Source organism: Peromyscus californicus, unplaced genomic scaffold (genome assembly GCF_007827085.1).
Source record: "Peromyscus californicus insignis strain IS unplaced genomic scaffold, ASM782708v3 Scaffold_13__1_contigs__length_99412109, whole genome shotgun sequence".
Lineage (NCBI taxonomy): Eukaryota > Metazoa > Chordata > Mammalia > Rodentia > Cricetidae > Peromyscus > Peromyscus californicus.
In genome coordinates this window covers 3479186-3500726 of record NW_026294424.1, presented here as the reverse complement: position 1 = coordinate 3500726, position 21541 = coordinate 3479186, and the positions used below count along the sequence as shown (strand labels likewise).

At 55.3% G+C, this 21541-nt stretch overlaps 1 protein-coding gene and 1 long non-coding RNA gene across 2 annotated transcripts; one reads left to right on the top strand and one right to left on the bottom strand.

The window, feature by feature from the left end:
* Positions 1–314: 314 nt before the first annotated feature.
* On the bottom strand, positions 315–7246 carry LOC128109071 (uncharacterized). Its single transcript, XR_008217646.1, has 3 exons — positions 4479–7246; positions 961–1617; positions 315–451 (listed from the first exon to the last, which is right to left on the bottom strand). It is a non-coding gene; the product is annotated as an uncharacterized LOC128109071 (long non-coding RNA).
* A 2539-nt stretch (positions 7247–9785) lies between these two features.
* On the top strand, positions 9786–11790 carry Adra2c (adrenoceptor alpha 2C). The gene has a single exon (XM_052736135.1). It carries the CDS (start codon positions 9903–9905, stop codon positions 11277–11279), a length of 1377 nt encoding a protein of 458 aa, XP_052592095.1. The 5' UTR covers positions 9786–9902; the 3' UTR covers positions 11280–11790.
* Positions 11791–21541: the final 9751 nt, after the last annotated feature.

Genomic DNA, 21541 nt, shown 5'->3' with positions numbered 1-21541 from the left:
GATCTACTTCCCAGCTTTCCTTGCAGTAGGTGTGGCTACATCACTAAGTTCTGACCAATAGGATGTTAGGGTCAAGACAATGGGCAACTTCTAGGTGAAGTCGTTCTGTGGACGGAGGACTGTAGCCTCCTGCCTCCCTTTGGGAACATGGACACAATGCCATAATCAGAGCTGGGGTGGCTACCTAAGGTCTCCACGTGAGGCTGCTGTTTTGCTGTCCTGCAGGGCTAAGGTCCTTGGGCCAGCCCTGTGCAGACTTTGGTGCACAGGAGAAAAAGAAGCTTCTGTCTTGTTGAAGAGTTAGGGACTCTTACTCAAGTAAACCAGCTAAATTTATTTCCAGTTATATCCAATGCTCGGCTCTAAACCGGAGCCCAGTCTCCTTCCTGCCCAGGACACATCTCCAGTAGAAGTTTGCACACACATGGGCCATGCTTTCTTCCTGAGGTTTCTGGGAAGGGAAAACATGAGAAGAAACAGTCAATTTTGCTGAGCTGTCCAGGGCCAGAGGCCCCTGGGTGGTCTCTATGAGGTGGACAGACCAGTGAGGTAGCCCCCCCCTTGCCCCTGTGGATGGTCAGGCCAGGTGGGGCAGTGGCTGGAGGCTCCACACATTAGCAAAACACCAGAGGCAGCTTCCAGGGTCAGAGCGAACATGAGCCTTCTCAGCTTGTTTTTCTGAACACGTTAAGAACTCTGGCATTTTCCACTTTTAAAAACCCACAGCCAAACCAAACAAGAGCCTCTCTGCGCTCCTCTCGCTCTGCAGCCCTTGTCTGCCACAGACACGGTCAGTCTCATAAACTGTCAGGGAGTCACTTCAGCTTAATGAACATGCCTGCTGGGAACAGGTTTGGGGGTGGGGGCGGCAGCCGAGATGCAAGGCATCCGAGTTCCGCACGATGAGGGTGGGCCGAGAGATACAGTGATCCCACATTGTGTTATACACACAACACTCACCACTCTTGTGTCCAACTCATGTGCCAAATGGATGTAAGAATAGGTGACCTCCTTGTCTTTAGTCACCTGTGACACCGCTGGGGCTGGGGATCAAGACCACTCTGCAGCCCCTCTGGAACTCTGCACATTCTTGGTGGCAGCAAATGGGAAGAGGCATGGGTGAGGTTGGGCTCAGTGCTCTCTGGGCCTTGGGTGTCTTTGCTATGAATGAACGCTCACTCTCAGTGTGGGATTCCTTCATGTCCTTGCTGCACTGGTGCCACGCAGAGGGCGATGCAGCGCCGGGGCAGCCATCCTAAAGGGAGCACAGGAAAGCAGCAGCTCCCAACAATGAGAGACGTGGGGAGGCCATTCTGAAGACAGAAGCCCTTGGCACCAAACGAGGGTCCCCACAGTAGTCTCTGTGGAAGTGGGGAGGCACCATGGCGGTATCTACTAGTGTTCATTTGGGGGGCAGCAGCCGAGCCCCCTGCCACCTGAGTGCTTCTCTGTAACCAGGGAAGTACATCCGCCTCCGAATACTTTGCCCCGCTTTCATTAAACACCCTGGCAAAAAGCAACACAGAAGAGGAAGAATTTACTGGCTTACAATCCTAGATTACAGTCCATCACCGCAGTAGGCCAAGGCAGGGGCTCAAGCTGCTAATCCCATCACACCTGCAGCAGAGAGAGAATAAATTTATCTTTGCTTGCTCGCCCTCAGCTAGCTTTCTCCTCTCATATTGTTCAAGACCCACCGCCTAGGAAATGGTGCCACTCACAGTGGGCTGAGTCTTCCTACATCAATTAACAACCAAGATAATCCCCCAAGGATATGCCCATGGGTCAAACAGATCTGGATAGCTCCTTACTAAGACATTCTTTCCGGGTGATTCTGAGTTGCATCCATTAAAACTAACCATCCACATATCCGCAAAGAGGGGACGTGAACAGCCTCTAACTCTTGGGTAACAGTGATATGAATGTGAACCAGAGGTTTCCCCTTGCCTGTCAGGTGTCTGCACAGTCCCAAGGAGATAAACCTGGCAGGTGGGAGGGGGGATCAAGAGGCTCCACCTCATGGGTGCATCCTGTGGGGCCAGGCCTCTGGCAGCCTGGTTGTGGTGAGGTGCGGTAATACACAGAATTATTGGAGGGCTGCCAAGATCTTGTTCAGCTAAGGAGGCCAGAACTGGGGTCCTCCCCTTAGACAGCCCCTCTAGTCCCAGCTGAGCTACCTCTTGGGCTCCTGTAACCACGTGTAAGAGACTTTAAGCATAGAAATTGTGCTCAGTGTTGAAAATTAGCAGGGCTATCCTGAGACTCCCAAGTGGGCAGTTCCCAGAATGTTGAGTTCCCTGTCTCCTGCAAGCAGGTAGAGACCAAGGAACCCTGAGGAACACTGAAAAGGAGACCCAACATCATCCAGGACCAGACTCAGTGAAATAGTGATGGTGGTGGTGGTGGTGTGGTGGTGGCGGTGGTGATGGTGGTGGTGGTGATGGTGGTGGAGGTGATGGTGGTGGTGGTGGTGATGATGGTGGTGGTGATGGTGGTAGTGGTGATGGTGGTGGTGGTGGTGGTGATGGTGGTGTGGTGGTGGCGGTGGTGATGGTGGTGGTGGTGATGGTGGTGGTGGTGATGGTGGTGGTGGTGATGGTGGTGGTGGTGGTGATGATGGTGGTGGTGATGGTGGTAGTGGTGATGGTGGTGGTGGTGGTGATGGTGGTGGTGGAGGTTGTGGTGGTGATGGTGGTGGTGGTGGTGATGGTGGTGGTGGTGATGGTGGTGGTGGTGAAGGTAGTGGTGGTGGAGGTGTTGGTGGTGATGGTGGTGGTGGTGGTGGAGGTGGTGGTGGAGGTTGTGGTGGTGATGGTGGTAGTGGTGATGGTGGTGGTGGTGGTGGTGATGGTGGTGGTGGTGATGGTGGTGGTGGTGGTGGTGATGGTGGTGGTGGTGGTGGTGGTGGTGGTGGTGGAGGTGGTGGTGGTGATGGTGGTGGTGGTGGTGGTGGTGGTGGTGAAGGTGGTGGTGGTGGTAGTGGTGATGGTGGTGTGGTGGTGGTGGTGAAGGTGGTGGTGGTGGTGTGGTGGTCATGGTGGTGGTGGTGGTGAAGGTGGTGGTGGTGATGGTGGTGGTGGTGGTGATGGTGATGGTGGTGATGGTGGTGGTGGTGGAGGTGGTGGTGGTGGTGGTGGTGATGGTGGTGGTGGTGGGGTGGTGGTGATGGTGGTGTGGTGGTGGTGGAGGTGGTGGTGGTGGTGGTGGTGATGGTGGTGGTGGTGGTGGTGAAGGTAGTGGTGGTGATGGTGGTGATGGTGGTGATGGTGATGGTGGTGGTGGGGTGGTGGTGGTGATGGTGGTGGTGGTGGTGGTGATGGTGGTGTGGTGGTGTGGTGGTGGTGGGGTGGTGGTGGTGGTGGTGAAGGTGGTGGTGGTGGTGGTGATGGTGGTGGTGGTGGTGGTGATGGTGGTGTGGTGGTGTGGTGGTGGTGGGGTGGTGGTGGTGATGGTGGTGAGGTGATGGTGGAGGTGGTGGTGGTGGTAGTGGTGATGGTGGTGGAGGTGGTGGTAGTGGTGATGGTGGTGTGGTGGTGGTGGGGTGGTGGTGGTGATGGTGGTGAGGTGATGGTGGAGGTGGTGGTCATGGTAGTGGTGATGGTGGTGGTGTGGTGGTGATGGTGGTGGTGGTGGTGAAGGTGGTGGTGGTGATGGTGGTGTGATGGTGGTGATGGTAATGATGTGGTGGTAACAGTGGTAGTGATGGTGACAGTGATAAATATCAACTATGGTTTATTAAGAGTATGAAAAGTGTCAGGAATTGTAAATATTAGTTCTTTTTTATTAATTTTTTTTTAAAAAATACCGAAGTCAAGCTCTTAAACAGGCTGGATGACACAAAGAAAGAGCTCACAGGTGGAAACCCGAGGCTCACGAGGGCAGATGGCCCAGCAGTTAAGGCAGTACCAGAGCTAAGTCTGTGTCCAGAATGGACAGTGGATAAGTCCCTGTCCTGCCTACTGCGACTCTTCATTTCCCGCTGCTGCCGCAGAGTATCCAATGTAATCGATTCTAACCACACGTGTACACACATGTGTACAAGAGCACATGCATGCACACATATGCATATTGATGCATTCACGCCTGTACATAATGCATCCACATACAAGTGCACATGCACACACACAAATATGCATATATGCATGTGTATATGTATACGCACGTATGTGTACACATATGCACATACCTACACACATTTTTCCCTACACTTTTAGATGTCAGAAGCCTGAACTGTGTCCACAGGGCTGGCTTCTCCTGGAGGTTGTGCTGGAGAATCTGTTTCCTGGGCTCTCCCACTTCCCGTGGCTGTTTCAGCCCATCCCTTTTGGCCTGAACCTCCTCTGTCAGCCCTGGCTTGTTTCTGTCACCCGACTTCCCATGACTTGCCTGCCCCTCTCATTCACTCGAAGACACCTATGTTCACAGGGGACCCACAGGCATACTCCAGGACACTCTGTGTTGTGAGATCCTTGACTCACACAGACATAAAAGGTACGTTAGGCACGCGGTGCCAGAGTCACAGGTCCTGGGGACTTGACCACGGGCAGCTTTGGATGTACAGTGGGAAGAGCTTATTTAGTTTGCGCCTCAACAGCAGGAAGCCTGGTCAAGGGTGGCTCCAGGGTGGTTCAGGGCAGCTCCAAAAGAGTGGCATTAGGGGCACAGACTGTTTCTTCTATGACGTTCATCCTTGTCCTCATCTTCTCTTGGTCACAGGACAGACAGCTGCTGCGTCTCTTGGCATCACATCCTCATACATGCGTGACCAACCAGGAAGGGTAGCAGCAGGCCTTCCTCTCCATTTTTCACTGACAAGGAGGTCTTACTGGCCAGCTTGGACCCTACAGCCTTGGACCAGGGTTTAACAGACCTTCTGGGCAGCCTGGGCAGCCAATGAAAGAAAGGTGGTTTCTTGAGGTCATGTTCTGAAGCCAATTGGCCACGCAGTCCAGGCTCCAGGCTCTGCGTCAGCAGTTTCTAAAGGCCAAGGCTGGAGGAGCGGGATCGGGGAACAAGAACCCTTGATCTGATCATCTGTGTACCTGCAGGGCTGCACACAGACAATGCTAGGTTGTGTCTGCAGACCCAGTGAGGGACTTAATAGATGTGGAGACTGGGGGCTGAGGCCCTCAAACACCAGCTCAGGCCACTGGGGCAGCAGTGGGAACATCTGGGACTCTCAACACTGATATGGGGTCCAAGCTGCCAGAATGGCAGGCTGGAGGCAGCGAGGCTGCAAGCAGCCAGGGATGCAGAAGCAGGCCGGAGCTTGAACCCTAGCTGACCAATGCCAAGGCACACAGTGGGTACGCAGAGAGAGAGAGACACTGACCCTCTGTTTTCCATTACATCCCATGCCAATCCCAGCCAGTCCAGCAAGCACTTCTCCCTCAAGAGGGCTGCGCCAGCTCTGTTGGAACTCGACTTTGCCAAATCAATGATCAATATGCAATGGATTCAGTCTGCAGGCTGGGGCGCCAGGAGCCGGCCCGGCTGCCGGATCCCTGCCATGTTCTGACAAGACAGATTGGTCTCTGGAATTCTTCAGGGAGAGGCAGAGAGGGAAGCAAACTCCAGCTTCCCCTGGCTCATCTTTAAAACTGAAACTGCACATAAACATAGAGGGGAAAAAAAATCCTCAGCTCCACTCCAAAGAAAAACACGTCCTCTCGCTCTTGAGACAAGAGACACAGCTGTTTCCATGACTCTGTCACCAGTCGGAGCTAAGTGAAGCGAGGTCTCTCCCCGACCCTGGCTCTCCTCAGTGCCCACAGGCACCAACCAAAGACAAAGATGGGCAGGTCGGCGGAGACTCTCCCTCAGGGAGAGGGAGTATCTGAGAGCCAGCACAGATCTGAGCGGCAGTAGTGCAATGTGTTCATTCCAGACAGGGAAACTGAGGCCTGGGAATGGGGAGGGTCACTCAGCTGCCAAGCAGCAAAGAAAGCCATAATCAGGAGCTTAAATTCATATCTGATGACTCCACTCTCTTCAGAATCAAGGTGTGAATGGTTGCACACACAGCATCGACATATTTGTGTGCATGCATGCTTATGTGTGGCTGTGTGCATGCATTGTGTATGAATATGTGCATACTCATGTAGGTACACATGCACATATGTGTGTGCATACATGCCTTTGACTGGTACTTACAGGTGCAGAGACACACGTGTGTGAGAGTAAATACACAGGTACACTGTAAAGAATATAAAGGTATGTATTTACACACACGGTGTAAATGTATGGCTATGCACATGCAAGTGGTGTGTAAGCATGCATGCATGTATGCACAGGTGCACATGTATACACACATGTAAATGTAAGTGCATCTTCATGGACATCCATGTCTATAGGTAATGGGTATATGTGTACATACTTGAGTAAATATACTTATGTGGGTGTGTGTACATGAATATGGGTGTGCATGAATCCATGGGGGAGTGGTGTATGTATGTGTTCATGTATACCTATGAGAGCAGCAGAGTAATCCAAGGAGACCAGCTCCCATCAGCACCTGCCAGGCTGATCTGCAGCCTGTTCACTGCACCCAGGGTTCACCAGAGACAGACAGCCAAATCCCTCTGCAGAGACTTGGCATGGAACTGAAGGTCCAGGACCCAACGCCCAGGCACTATGTGGCCCTGGCTGGACCAACCCCACCATTCTAGGCATCACGCATCCATGTGTCACTGAATACCCAGGAAGCTTCGCTTCATCTGGCTTTCCTTCTGAAATGCGCCAGGACCTTCCCAGCATGCCTCCACATAGTGGTACAGACACACCCACTGCTGCCAGTGTGGCCTGCCACCAGCTGCTCCTGAACACAGTCTTTGGGGGCGCACACAGCTTGCCTGCCACAGAACAACCAGACAGAGACTGTCAGGCCTAATTGGCTGTCTCTGGGCAAAGGGGCTTGTACAGCCTCTTTATAAGTCCCTTCCGTCCCACACGCCTCAACACCTGCCCCAAATGCAGCCCAGGGTTCCCAACCCAAGGGCTAAGAGCCCTCACCTCTGGCTGCTGACCCCAGAGTGGAGGTGCGGCCAGCATTCCTACAGCTTGCAGCTACCATCCCCAAGGACCCAGGTCACTCACTGGCAAGCCTTCCAGATGCCCTTGCCCGGCTGACCCTGCACACCGTTCCCAAGGCAGATCCCTTTGTCTTTGTATGTCTTGTGTCTAGACAGCCACCACTTGTAAGCATGAGGTTGTGCACAGTCAGGGCCTGGGATAGACTACCTGTTGTGTCCCCGTCCCCCCCCCCCCCCCCCCCGTTTCTCACAAGAGGGCTCCTCTCTGATCCGGGAGGTCCACAGTGCTGCCTGCAGGGGGAGAAGCCATCTCTCCAACACTTGTATCTGACCAGTGCCCACTTACCCTTCTCACCATCATCTTCCTTTGCCCCCCCCCCATCTCCAGGACCAAGTCAGCCACTCCAGGGAGCATTTTCACCCATGAAGCATCCCACCAGAAGAAGCACCCACATCCCTAAGGAGTACTCTGTCCTAGGCAGCAGCCACACACCAGGGACTACCTCAGTCTCTGGGGAGCATGGCCCACAAGGCCTCTTCCTAATAACCCCTCCATACTGCAAAGGTGATACATGCTGTCACCTCCTCCCAGAAGCTTTCCTAGCCAGACATGAGTGAACACAGGCCAGGTCTCCTCTCACTCAAGTGTGCTGATGATGGGGTGGAGGTATGGAGGCTTCCGCATAAACCAGCTGAAGTTCTTCTGATCAGTGGCCCCTGTTAGGGCCTCAGGATGAGAAGGACCTTTTTAGTAACCATGGTGGCTCTTCCTCCCAGATCACATTCACAGATGAAAGCACAGGGCACTTAGTTACTCCTGAGCGAGAAAGTGCCCAGGATGGGCATCAGGAACCATTCCCTGCATGGGCACAGGACTCAGGACAGACAGGCCCATGTTCTGAACTGTTTGACTTCTGCCTGATCCTAGTTGGGCACCCCTGCCCTGAGGGAAGGCCCTGTGGGTCCCCTGGAGCTGCAGGGCTCCCCGGGAAGCTGCACTGCCTTCAAGGACTGCAGACCAGAGACAAAAGCTCCCCTGTTGAGCTCAGGGGGAAGCAGCCACCAGGGCAGGCACAAGTCCAGGCACCATAGGTCATTGCTCCAAGGTCCTCGAGATGACTTTCTGGGCACCAGAGCCCCTCTGCTAGTGTGTTGGTAGCTCTCCTCCTTTTCCCGTCCATCTGACTGTGTAGGAAGAGGTCCTGGCCAGCCTTGATGGGGAGAATGGTCCCCCTTCAGTCCTAGACCGGAAATGTTAAGTCTAAGAACTCCAGTTTATTCCCTTGTCCACCTCCTCCCTAGAGCTCTGTCTCCATAGACCTGGGGCTGCCTGGGGGCATAGACCAGTGTCTAGCACTCAACTCAGGTCACAGGTGACAGGACCTCTGTGATATGGACACACGAGATCTCCCCAACATTTGCTCGCTCTCCCTTGAACCCACTCCCACAAAATCGCCCAGCATATGGCAGGTCAGTCTGGAGTTTGTCAAAGGCATTGATCTTGAGTGTCCCCTCCAGCTTTGAAAAGCAGGGTCGCACAGCATAAAGATTAAACTTCAACAATTGCCAACATTGGTATAGAGCTTGGGAGCCTGATCCGGGCCTCCACTGGCACCGGGGTTATGATTCACGATCCCGCAGCGCTGGGAGGTGCGCAGAGGAGGGAACTGAGGCCGACTGAGGAGGTGGCTCAGCAGGGGAGCAGGGACCCCAAGCTCTACAGGAACGATGCGCATAGGCAGTGCCGCGTTCTCTGCCACGCTGCTACAGGCTCGCCCTCCAATCAGGCCGCGGACCCCGAGCCAGCCCCTTGTTGCAAGCGGGTGTGCGCGCCCGCGCGCTCCATCGCTTGTAACCCACTGAGGTGGAGGCTACGGTCTTAGAAAGAGCAGGTTTCTAGAACTCACCGCTCAGGCCAGCCCGCGCTCAGCCCGGCCCCGCAAGCTGCAGTCAGCCCTGGAGGGGGCGCCCTCGCCGAGTGCGCGCCCTGCGCCGCCGCCTCGGGCTCCTCCCCGGCGCCGCCGGCAGGTTCGCCCAGGCGGCCGCGGGCTCCGGCTGCGGGCCCGCTCCCCCCGGGCCGGTGGCTCGGGCCTGCGGGGCGCCCCGCCCCGCCCCGTTGCGCCCTCCCCGCTGCGCAACTGGACTCAAGTTGGAAGCTGAGCCCGGGCGGCGGCACTTGCGCCAAGCGCACCGCGGCGGCTGCGAAGACGCTGCACCGGCGAGCGGGGAGGGCGAGGCGGCGCCCGCACGGCCGAACGCGGACCACGGGGGGCGCCCGCACCTAGAACAGCAAGAGGACAGCGGGTGTAGGCGCCCAGCCCGGCAAAGTAAAGTTGCAGTCGGAGGTTGGGCGCGGGGGCCCGGAAGAGCGGCAGCCCGCGCCCTGGTTCGCCTAGCCCCAGCCAGGAGGATGGAAAGCAGATCGTCCGTGCTGCCGCCTGCAGCCTGCAGCCTGCAGCCCAGTCGGGTACCCGGACCGTGGAGCCGCTAGCGTGCGCCAGCTTGGACACTGCATCTCCGTGGGCTGGCGGCCCCGGCGCTCCCACTGAACCCAGGCCGAGGGCGGGGCCGCGCGAGGACCTGGGACCTACCCCCCTTCCCCCCACCGCCGCGTCGCCGCGCTCTCCGGGCACCTCCAGCTCTGCACTTACGCGCGCGGCAGCTGCGGGGAGCCCGGCAGCCACGCTCTCCAGCGCGCCGCCCGCCCGCCGGGCCACCACGGCCGAGGGCCGGCTGCGGGGCTTCGCGGCCCCCAGCAGGCACGCCGGAGGAGCAGGCGGCGATGTGGACGCCGACCCTGGCTGGGGGGCGCCCGAGCTGCCGCGACTGCGCCCCGGCTCCTGGCAGGACCGCGTAGCTCGCGGGAGGACCATGGCGTCCCCGGCGCTGGCCGCGGCGCTGGCGGTGGCGGCGGCTGAGGGCCCCAACGGGAGCGACGCGGGTGACTGGGGTAGCGGCGGGGGTGCCAACGTCTCGGGGACTGACTGGGGGCCGCCACCGGGCCAGTACTCCGCAGGTGCCGTGGCGGGGCTGGCAGCCGTGGTGGGTTTCCTTATCGTTTTCACCGTGGTGGGCAATGTGCTCGTGGTGATCGCTGTGCTGACTAGCCGAGCGCTGCGCGCCCCGCAGAACCTCTTCCTGGTGTCTCTGGCCTCAGCTGACATCTTGGTGGCCACACTGGTCATGCCCTTTTCGCTGGCCAATGAGCTCATGGCCTACTGGTACTTCGGGCAAGTGTGGTGTGGTGTGTACCTGGCACTGGACGTGCTCTTCTGCACCTCGTCCATCGTTCACTTATGTGCCATAAGCCTGGACCGCTACTGGTCGGTGACGCAGGCGGTAGAGTACAATCTGAAGCGCACGCCGCGCCGTGTCAAGGCCACCATCGTGGCTGTGTGGCTCATCTCGGCTGTCATCTCCTTCCCGCCTCTCGTCTCGTTCTACCGCCGGCCCGACGGCGCCGCCTACCCGCAGTGCGGCCTCAACGATGAGACTTGGTACATCTTGTCCTCCTGCATAGGCTCCTTCTTCGCGCCCTGCCTCATTATGGGCCTGGTCTATGCACGCATCTACCGCGTGGCCAAGCTGCGCACGCGTACGCTCAGCGAGAAACGTACCCCCGCCGGCCCCGACGGCGCATCCCCGACCACAGAGAATGGGCTGGGCAAGGCGGCGGGGGAGAACGGGCATTGCGCGCCCCCGCGCCCCGATGTGGAGCCAGATGAGAGCAGCGCGGCAGAGAGGCGGAGGCGCCGGGGAGCGCTGCGCAGAGGAGGACGGCGGAGAGAGGGCGCCGAGGGGGACATGGGCAGTCCAGACGGACCGGGACCGGGGCTGGCGGCCGAGCAGGGCGCTCGGGCGGCTTCTCGGTCCCCAGGTCCCGGCGGGCGCTTGTCGCGGGCAAGCTCGCGCTCCGTCGAGTTCTTTCTGTCGCGCCGGCGCCGGGCGCGCAGCAGCGTGTGTCGCCGCAAGGTGGCCCAGGCGCGCGAGAAGCGCTTCACCTTCGTGTTGGCGGTGGTCATGGGCGTGTTCGTACTTTGCTGGTTCCCTTTCTTCTTCAGCTACAGCCTGTATGGCATCTGCCGCGAGGCCTGCCAGTTGCCTGAACCGCTCTTTAAGTTTTTCTTCTGGATCGGCTACTGCAACAGTTCGCTCAACCCGGTCATCTACACGGTCTTCAATCAGGACTTCAGGCGCTCTTTCAAGCACATTCTCTTTCGCCGGAGGAGAAGGGGCTTCAGGCAGTGACCCTCAGGCCGCCTGGCACTGACCTCCCAGACAGCTCCGAACTCGGGCAGGCAGAGGGACCAATCAGGGGTGGCCAGGGGTGGCCTCTCCAGAGTTCCAGGAGTGGCCTGGAATTCAGAGCCCTTTGTGGAATGTGGCCAGCAGGAGCTGGGCGAGAGACAACTGGGCCTCAGGGAGTGGGGAGGAGAAAGGGAGACCCCTTTGCCTTCCCATCTCAGCGAGTGGCTGTGGCTAGGTTGTGGATCCAGTTCCTGAGAGAGCTTCTGTGGAGTGTGGCTGTGGTTTTAGGGCTTTAGGGGGCAGACAACTGCAGCAAGAAAGGACCCCCAACCCCAACCCCAAACACTCAGTGTTCCTTGTGAGCAAGGACTGACTTCCTATGACCTAAAAAGCGTCTGTCTCGGGGAGGAGAGGGTGCAGACAATCTCTGATTACTGAGAGTATTTGTTTGCCAAAAACAATGACAGCCAAAACAACCAAACCATTTTCTAAATAAACCTTTGTAATCTAAGTATCAGGTGCACTGGTCAGTCTTTAAGCTAGGGTGTGAGGGAACTCTCCAGACTGTCCCCTGAGTGTCCCACACAGGCACATACTCAAGTCCTGCCTGCCTCTCTCTCGTGAGGAAGGGAAGTATCTCTTTAAATAGTTAAATGTTTGGGGTATATGCAAAGTGGCATACTCAAAATTCTTTTCTGTAAGTGGCTAAGAGGCAAAGGAATGGAGGGCCTCAAGCTGATTCCAAGTTTAGATGCTGGGAAGTATCCTCCCCACCCCACCCTACCGCCATACCTCACCCCCACCCCCTTGCTCTGCCCAGGTGTTGCGCTAGGAGCTCTGTGTAGTTCTGGCATCCAGTATACTCTGAGTTGCCTCTTTAAGTGGGCAAGATGGGGTGAGACCTGTCCCAAGAAGTCTCCCCCCACCCATGGGGTTGGAGTTGTGGCCAGATGCCTTTGCCTGGTTGCTGGACGGTAGGGGTAAGCTGGACAGTCCCCAAGTATTGCTTCTGAATCAGAGCCAAGGTCATTGTGACCCAGATCCAAGGGAACCTGTTGAGCAGGGGAGGGGCTAGAGACCCCCAAGGACTTCTCCTCAGTGCCACCCACTCTTGCCTTTTGCTCAACCCTCAGTCCCCAGCATAAAATACTTTTGAGAGCCTTCTTGTCTCCAAGCCAAGACTCCATGAGCTCTAGTTAGCCCCATGTGGCAAGTCCTGGCAACCCCCAGGGTAGGTTGGGAGGAAGGTTGTTAGGACCTGGACCTGGGGTGGGAGAGTTGCCTCTACACCTGTGATCCAACTCACTCCAGTTGGGTAGGCTCCAGGGCTCTTGCCAGGATCCCTGCTGTGACTGCCTAGCCTGTATCTCTCCTGTGTCCCCCACCCCCATCAGTCCTGTCCTCCCCAAGTCCCTGCTGGAGTCAGACACCAGAGCAGGTCCTTCCTGGCCCAAACTGCCAAAGCTGTCTCTTGGGAAAAGAGCTTTCGGGTGCATGTGTACATCCATACACGCACACACACAGCTGCATGGCCTCTTCATCCACTGTGGATCCTCACCGTATCTCACAGTGTCAGGCCATCACTTCATGTGGTGACACACTTATTGTGTTCTGGGCTTAGACCCAAGTGGGGAAACTGAGCCTGGAGTGGTGAGAGGAATGGAATCGGGGACCTAAGGTGGATCAGGGAGACCTCAGTTCTCTCTGGCCCTGTGAAGAGAGAACTAGTTTGTAAGGTGCCACTCTGGTCCAAATTCACAGTTAGGGGCCTCGGGGTGATAGAGGGAAAGAGCATAGTTGATCCCACTAGGGAGAGGATTGTGCCCAGGGATTCTCCTATATGCTTCTAGGAAGGCCTCCTGGGCCCAGGGCCTCAGAATTGCTACTATAGAACCCGCATCTCAGAGCACCCAAGAATAGAACCTAGATTCTTGATGAGATGGGGAGGCAGTCCCATCCCCCTGCACTCAGTTACCCCAAATCCAACCCAAGACACTTTTGTCTTAAGCAGAGTAGCATTTTTGGATTCTGTGAATATTGCTACAGGCACATTTCATGAAGCTCAGAGAGGTTAATAAACTTGTCTGGGATCACACAGCTAACCATAAGACCCAGGCAGGGTTTGGGTTCCCTGGCTCAAAATTTGACCATAAAATAAAGATTTCCAGGCAGGTCTTCACCAACCCTTAGGTTGTGGGGAATGGATTCCCACTGAGGAGGAAGGGGCCCAGGCAGGAACTAGCTGTAGGAAAGGGCAATTGTGTTTTAGGAAACTAAATCCTGGGATTGTGGGTAGGAGAGGAGAGACATAACAGGAGGCTGGAAAAAAAAAGTCTGGGTGCCAGGTTGAAGGTGTGGAGGGGGGGAGTTTTGGGTCCCTGGAAGGCTAAGTTCTGCCAATGTGTTGACCCAGCAGCCAGAGCTGTCCTGTTATGCAGACTGGGGTGGCCTGATCATCTGTGAGTTCCAAGGGCCTTGGGTACAGTAGGGGCCATGTCAGCCCAGAGCCAGGCATCCTGGGGATTCGCTCTGTGAACATCTCCAGAGCTCTGCCGAGGCTGTCAACAAACCCTACACTTTTTCATTTCCTGAGCCCAGGAATGATGCTCTAGGCTCTGGCTTGCACCCCACACAGTGGGGTAGTTGTTCATGGTCTCAGGGTCGATGCCTGGGGAGGCAGCTAAGCTGCTGGTTAAACAGACAAGCCCTCTGCAGGGACATGCTACCTTGCTTGTGTCTCACATCTTTTGAGGGTGAGGTGGGGTGCTCACATCTCCCTGGGATGCTGTGGGCCCTAAAGGTTCCCACATGCAGCCCTAGTGTATGGAGGAGGACCCCTGTGAGCTGTGGGCCAACAGCTCTATCTACTCCTGTGGTAGCCGTGGTCTCTATGGTCCTGGTGTTAACTGGCTTCCTCTATTTCCAGGTTTCTTTTACAAAGTCAAAGTTGTCGGACTCTGTCTGTGGTTGAGGAGACTGAGGCTTAGAGGTGACTGTAGTCCAGGTCCCTAAGGTAGTGGGAGAGAGAAGCAGAAACTACTCTGAAAGGCCCAGCTGCAGAGAGCCCAGATTCTGAGCCCTAAATCCAGCTCCATGGTTGACACAGACGTGACTCCGACCTAACAATAGAGGTTGTACAGCCTCCAGAAGAGTTCGGGCAAGATGAACTAAAGTCACCCCAGCAAGGTGGAGGAGGGCAGGCCCTGAATGCAGGGTGCTGCCCTAAGTATAGGGTGCTCAGGTCACTCTGCCTGCCCCAGCCTGCGGCACACATGGACACATGTGAGTATACTTAACCCGGATGCAGACGCTCAGTCGGTGGAGAGGGAAAAGATAATCCGGATATCCCCTTACAGCTCAGGACGGAATCCAAAAGAACTCGGGATTGCTGATACTTAACAGAAGCAGCTCGGATCTCTGAAGCCCCCCAGGGTGGGGGCGGAGGATGGGAGGCACGTTGCTGTAGCACCTGATGGCGAGAAGGCCGCCCGCCCTTCCTGGAGCGCTGGCAGTGGCTGTATTTTTATATCAAATCTATGGGTTGGGCTCAAATAGTCCAGCCCAGTGTTGTTTCAAAACACACGGTGCCTGCAGGCCTGCCTTGAGTCTGGTTGGGCCGCTGTGACCTTTTGTCCAGTTAAACGCCAGCTTCACGGACCTGTGACAATCCCATATGTAAGGAGTGAGTAGAGGAGATGGTATCCCCAGAGCATGTGGCCAGCCTATACATTCCCCTTAGCTGGGGACACCTGCCACCCATCCCTGGGTGTATCTCAGGGGCAGAACATGAGTGTGGGGTGGGGATTTCATGGATTTTGTGGGTCCTTGGAACTGAGGGACAGAAAGGGGAAGTGGTAGGGGCCTGTCTGCACCACCAAAAGAGGGTCTGGGAGGGACCTGTGGGTTCCTACTAGGTCTTCTCCTACTTGGCACCCAGTCTAATAAGGGCACAGTTCCCCCTCCCCACCTCCTACACCTCCCACCAAGGCAGAGCAGGAGGTGAAAGGGCCAGGGTGCCTCCAGCAGGGTGCAGCGCAGTCCTCTGAAGTCAGCCTGGGCAGTCGGGTCAGCTGCAGACTCTGGGCCAAAAGCGAGCCCTGGGGACCAAAAATGTATTTCTTCCCTGCCAAGAGGATTTGTGGCTGCTCACAGTAAAAGCCCAGGGACAATGGGATCATTATGGTCAAGATAAGGAATCAGTCCACTCAGGGCAGAGAGAATGCTGGGTAGTGAGCCGGGTGGAAGGCATCCTGCCCTCAGGTCTGAACACAAACCAGGCCCAAAGCTGCCTGGCAGCCATAGAGAAAAAAAAAAGAAACAGGATATGCACACAGTTATTGATGTGGAGTTGACAGGAAAAGCTGGAGACCAGGAAGTCTACAGCACAGGACCTCCTCAGCTGGGGAGAATCTGCTCCCAGGAAGGGTTTTCAGGTACCTCAGAGAACTCCCAAGCACTCCGTTCACTGCACTGGCCCGGTCTCCAGGCCCAGTCTCCATCAGCAACCACAGGCCCGAAGTGTCAGAGTCAGGGACACTGAGGATCGGCAGCCATGCTTGAAACTGTGGCCATGTAGCTATGTGGCCTCCACATTCCCACAACCACATGAGCCTGGGGTCACCAAGGCACCAAGGCTGCCAGCACCAGGAGCTTTCAGACTCTTCCAAGCTGGCTCCCATGGCCCAGGACAAACCCACCTCAGAAGAGTCCCTTCTGGTGCCCCTTCCTGCTCATCACTCTGCCCCTGATAACTAGTGCTAGTTCTATGTCACACCTGCCCTGGCACATGTGTCTGCCTGGGTCCGCCTGGCCCACCTCACCTCCAGAGAGGCTCTCTGAGGCTAAGCTAGCCACTGCCCCTGTCTTCTGGTTGCAGACATCAGGTCTGTCACAGCAAACGGCTGAAGAGCTTGCAGCATTGAGAGACCCAGGCTCTGCCTCACTCCTCTCTGATGCTGCAGGGGATTTTCCGTTTGGAGTGCAGGCCCGGCTGCTGCCTCCGGCTGTTCAGATATCGGTGGGCGGGTTTCTCCCCCATTTGATCAGCTCCTACTGACTGTAACTCCGGAAGAAGGAGCATCTCCCCGGGGCTGCTGCACAGGAGCTGGCCTGCTTGCTGAGCATGAGGACAGGGATGCCCACCCAGGCTGTCTGGTGCAGAGTCTCCCTGTTTCACCAAGAGCATAGCGAGAAGGGCCTAAAAGACAACCGTGACAAAGAATGGGCATAAGGGACTCATTGAGTGCCGTGCCCATCATGCCACTGTGTCTGCCTCTTACACCCCATCAAGAATGCCTGTTTAACAGACATGAAAACTGAGCTCCAAGGAGGGAAGGCATGATGCTGGCCATGACCCTGAATACCCTAACACTCTGCCTCCCTCAACACACCATCCTGTCAGTTTTGAGTTGAGCAAACAAGCTTGGAGAAATGAAGTTGTGTTTGGTGGACAGAGCCCATGCTGCCCTGTCTGCCCATCTCCCCCATTCCTGTATCAAACAACACTTAGATTGAAGTTTAGGCCAACAGGCCTGGTCAGTGCCCAAGACCTACATGCCACTCCAATTGCTTCATTATCCGTGACTTAAGCCACAGACTGACCCTCGGCGCTTCTGTGGGAGCTGCAGCAGGTCGGCACCCATGGCAATGTGAACACAGCCTGCTTCGTGTTTGGCACGTCGTCTTAGAAACGACTCAGAATAATGAGGCAGCTTTTAAGATCACCCCACCCAGGATATAAAATGCCAAAATGTTTGTGGTGAAAAATAATTCAGTTACCGGTTTCCTACTGGGTGCTGCCGTCGCAAATCGAATTGGAAGCAAAATCAGCCCTCTTTGAATTGGTTCAAATGAAGCTGTTATTCAAAATTGATCGTTGTTTTTGCCTCCATAAGGATTCAATAGGAGGCAAAACAATGGAATGATTATCTCACTTTTGGTATCGCTAAATAAAGGCCCTGGCTAGACAGCCACAGCTGGACAGCCAAGGGTGGGTTCGCCCTCTTGGCAGAGGGGAACTGAAAAGGGCCAGTCGGTGTGGGCTCCAGGCTGTGCCTGCAGAGAGCGGAAGAGCGGCTGCCATTCATCTTGTTTGAGCATGTTCGCAGGTGTCTGCTTCAGCACCGGGGCACAAATGATGATGGCTGGGGGATGGGCAGGGTAACGCCTTTATCCCTCAGCATAGGGATGGGTTTTGAAGTTGCTATAGCTGACCATGTAGTGTAACTTCGGGTTCTTGGAGCCAGCAATGCAGGAATGGAACATGGTTCAACTATGGCTTGCACTGAGCCTTGGTTTTCATTCTTACAGCATTGAGAAGAAAAACACATTGTCCTGCCTCAGGCTTGGGTGAGGACCTAGCGTCACCAACTGTCTGGTGATTGTGAGTTACAGAGCCTGAGCTTGACTGGGTCTAAGTCCTCAGGCAGCTCTGCCTGGCTTTGAGTCTGACCCAGTCAGGCCTGGGATATTGACTTCCCAGGTTTCTAGTGTCCTACCCCACTTCATCTCACCCCAAGCTCCAAATGGGCCTGTGTCCAGTAGGTACTTTATAATTGCCAGAAGCACTGTTTGTGAATACGTGAGAGGTCCAGGCCTGCCCCAAAACTGCCATCAGATTTGGGGTTCATAACAGAACCTCATAGCTAAGCCGAGCAGGGGCACTTCTACCCATCTTCCAACTCACCTAGAGGAACCGTGGAGGCCAGACTCCAGGTCTGGGACCACTGGGGAGTTAGTACCTGTAGAGGGAACACTCCTCAAGCTTCTGCTCTGCCCTCAGGCAGCCTCCAGCACCCTAGGGTGTCCCCATGTGCTTGCACATATGGACAACTGCAGCTTGGAGCATCAAGCATCACCAAGACTCTGAGGTCCCTTGGATGTCTCCATGCCAACGTTGCTCCCCAACCCAAGTCCCTCCTATCATGGGAGTTTATCACTTGTTGAAATAGCCTACTTCCTAGGAGTGCACCCTGGGTAAGCGCCCTGTTTCAAGAAGGAGGAACAATGCCTCCCAGATCTCACCCTGGGGTTTTCAGAGGAAGCTGGGGGTGTTCTTAGAAAGTCCATCTAAATTGCCTGTGTATCATTCTTCTCCCTTTTACTGCTGTTCCTCAACACTGTGCCCATGGAACTGTCCCATCATGTCACCTGGGAGCCCACAAGCAACAAGGAGACCAAGACCAATCAGCTCAGGTCCCTGCAGATGACCAGAGGGAGAAGACACTGACCACTATTGGAGTCACCTGGGCATGGGAGATGGGACACCTCGGGTCATAGTGACATGGCCTTCTGAGGTTAAAAAAAAAAAAGTGGAGTTGGACTCTGTGGGAGGCTAAGGGAGCATACTGTGTGGCTATCTGGCTCACTCTTAAGCCCTTACTGAAGGCCCCCTGACCATAATTTCAGACCACAGAGCCTAGCTGGGGCCTGGTATTGCCTTTGCCCAATCACACCTCTGCAGGTAGAAGCTTTTGCCCATCTGTAGTGTCACCCAGCCTTCTTTAACTCTGCCAGTGTTCATTCATCTGTCCCTGTATGTCCCTGTCACAGCCAGGAAGCAAGCCTGAGTCACCAGTCCAGAGCAGGAGCGGGCTCCAGATATGGACTGGGGATATTGCAAGGTTGGGGGGCAGGGGTTTTTTGGGTTGCTGTGGCAGGAGATGAGCCCAGGGCACTGGCCACTCACTGAGGTCATCTATAAACTAATACCATATATCTCCCAAGAGGAGGCTCAGCCAGGGTGGTTGTCTGAATTGGCCCAGGTCACCCAATTGTGGAGTGACAGGATTTTACATGACTTGAAAATTAGGGCAATGAATAGCATACCTCTGTATCATGCTGCCTCAGAGTTGAGGGGCATGGCTTTATCAAAAGTGAGTGCGAGAGAGGTGGTGTCCCAGGGGCAGGCTGACACCCTGGGAGTGACACTTCAGTAGACAGCCTACCCTCGACCTCCCTAACCCTGGCGGGGGAGGAACCTGGGACATGAGATGGCCCCAGTGAGAGGCAGAAGCACTCAATGGAGATGGCTTCACCGAGGGGCAGAAGTTCGGATACTGTGGACGAGTCCACAGGACTAAGGCTGGGACCCATCTCCTGGCTCCTTCAGGGGCCCCCCTCCTTGCTCCTACCTGATGTCTTTGGGAGGGAGTGGCCATCATGTATTCTGTGGTAGCAGAGCCAAGCTGGGGTGCTGTCTCCCAGAGGCGGTTCCTAAGTGAGGGAAGCAGCATGGATGCCCTGGAGAAGCATCTGCCTTCTGTGCCTGCTCAGCCATGGGGAATGTGGCTTTGTGGTGCCCTGCATGTGTGACCCTCAGGGGCTTTCTGTTGTGCTTTTTGCTTCTTGGTGTTTATAAGAGCCTTATTGATAACACAGAAAACCTGGAAAGAGCCCCCCAAATTCATAGGCTGATAAATGGATCAAACACTGGTGCATCCAAACCAGCTGCTATGGATGGTTCAGTGTAGAGAGGAGCATGCTGTAGATGCATGCACACAGGAGAAGCCGTCATCTGGCCTGAAGGGCTGTGTGATCTCTGACTTTGTTACGTGGCCTTTTGCATAAGAGATTTTAGTCTTTACAGCATTTTGGGGTTCACAGCAGACAAGCAGAGAGTACAGCCGCCATATGCCCCTCGGTATGACTGAATGTCTCCATCTGTAAATGAAGGCACTCTGGGGAACCAACAGGGAGAGTGGGCGTGTCCTCGTGGTAGTAGGTGTGGGAAAGTTTTATCAGCTATGAAGTGTGGTACCCTGGCCAAGGCTCCTCATCAGAGTCTCAATAGGCCCTTAGAGGCAGTGCCTGATTGGCCTGCCCACTGGGCTTGCAGATGGTGGGAGAAACTGGCCTGTATCCAACTCAGAAGGTTCTGGAAAAGTGCCTCAGTCTCATTGCTCAGAGCTGAGGAGGGATCCTCTCAACCTGACCTGGTCTCCCCAGAGGCCTGTCATCTGCTCTGTGATGATGGAAAACTACTAGCCTGTCCAGGAGCTCTGTTATCTACCATCAGTGTGCTGGAGAGGAGAGTGCTTGGGGCCAGGAGAGCTGGCAATACTGCGAGCTTCCTTTCTGCTCCCAGAGAATGAAGGTGTTGTGTTGTGCCATGGTCCAGCTGCTCTATGATTTCTAAGGGTCCCCACCCATCATGGAGCCTAGAACAATACAGTCTGTCCTGTATTGGGAATGGATCATTCTTTCTGCAGTCTCAGCAGGTTCCTCCCCCGAGTAGCTCTGTCTGGAGTGTCTATGGAGCAGAGTAGGCACTCCTCTGGCATACCCTTGCAGAGCTCCAAGGGCATTTTACCATCCATGGAGACTGAGATGAGAACTGAATCTCCGGGACCCCAACCCTGTGGGCAAAAGGGAACCTGGGCCTAGCCTCATAGAGTAGGCTGAGGTAGTTGCTCCTGAGAGGGGTGACCCTGCCCCCACTTCCCCCGCCAATCTGCATGTGGCCCTGACGAATACACTATTCTGCATTGAGAGCTCAGCCAATGCACAGTAGCTGGGGACTGTGGTGATATGTTGTGTACTCTAATAAAATTTGCTTGAAGATCAGAGAGACAAAGGAACAAGCCACTGCCACATCTTACCTCTAGGACTCCTCAGCCTGAAAAGGCTTTCTAGATGAAAGGGATTTAGTTCCTTTAGTTCCTCCTCATGCCTTAGATACCTTTCTCCCCCCAGCCATATTACTTCCTCCTTAGTGCTGGGATTATAGGTGTGTGCCACCACTGCCTGGCTCTGTTTCTCTCCTAGACTGAGTAAATCTTGTGTAGTCCAGGGTGGCTTTGAACTCACAGAGATCCAGATGGATCTCTGCCTCCTGAGGGCTAGGATTAAAGGTGTGTGCCACCACTGCTTGGCTTCTATGTCTAATCTAGTGGCTTGTTGTGTTCTCTGATCTTCAGGCAAATTTTATTAGGGTACACAATATATCACCATAAGGGACCTCTGCAGCCTCTGTAGACAAGAGACTGTTCTGGGCCTGGAGTACAGGGAAGGAGGGTGTCTGTCTGTCCTCACTCTGGGCAGTACGCTGGGCCTCCTCTGTTAGGATCTGGCCATGCAGTGAACAAGTAGCTGATACTCAGGCTGGGCCAAAGACTCCGGTGTCAGCCACAGGCAACAGACACTCACTAAAGACCTCATATGTGCATTCAGGGCTGGGGGGAAGAGAGAATGGAAGAAAACCCCAATATGTCACCCCAAATGTGCTGTTTGACATGAACGTTTCTGAGCTGAGGCGGTTATGA

Coding starts and splice junctions, on each gene's coding strand:
- Adra2c (XM_052736135.1), top strand. CDS start 9,903: ATGGCGTCCCCGGCGCTGGCCGCGGCGCTGGCGGTGGCGGCGGCTGAG.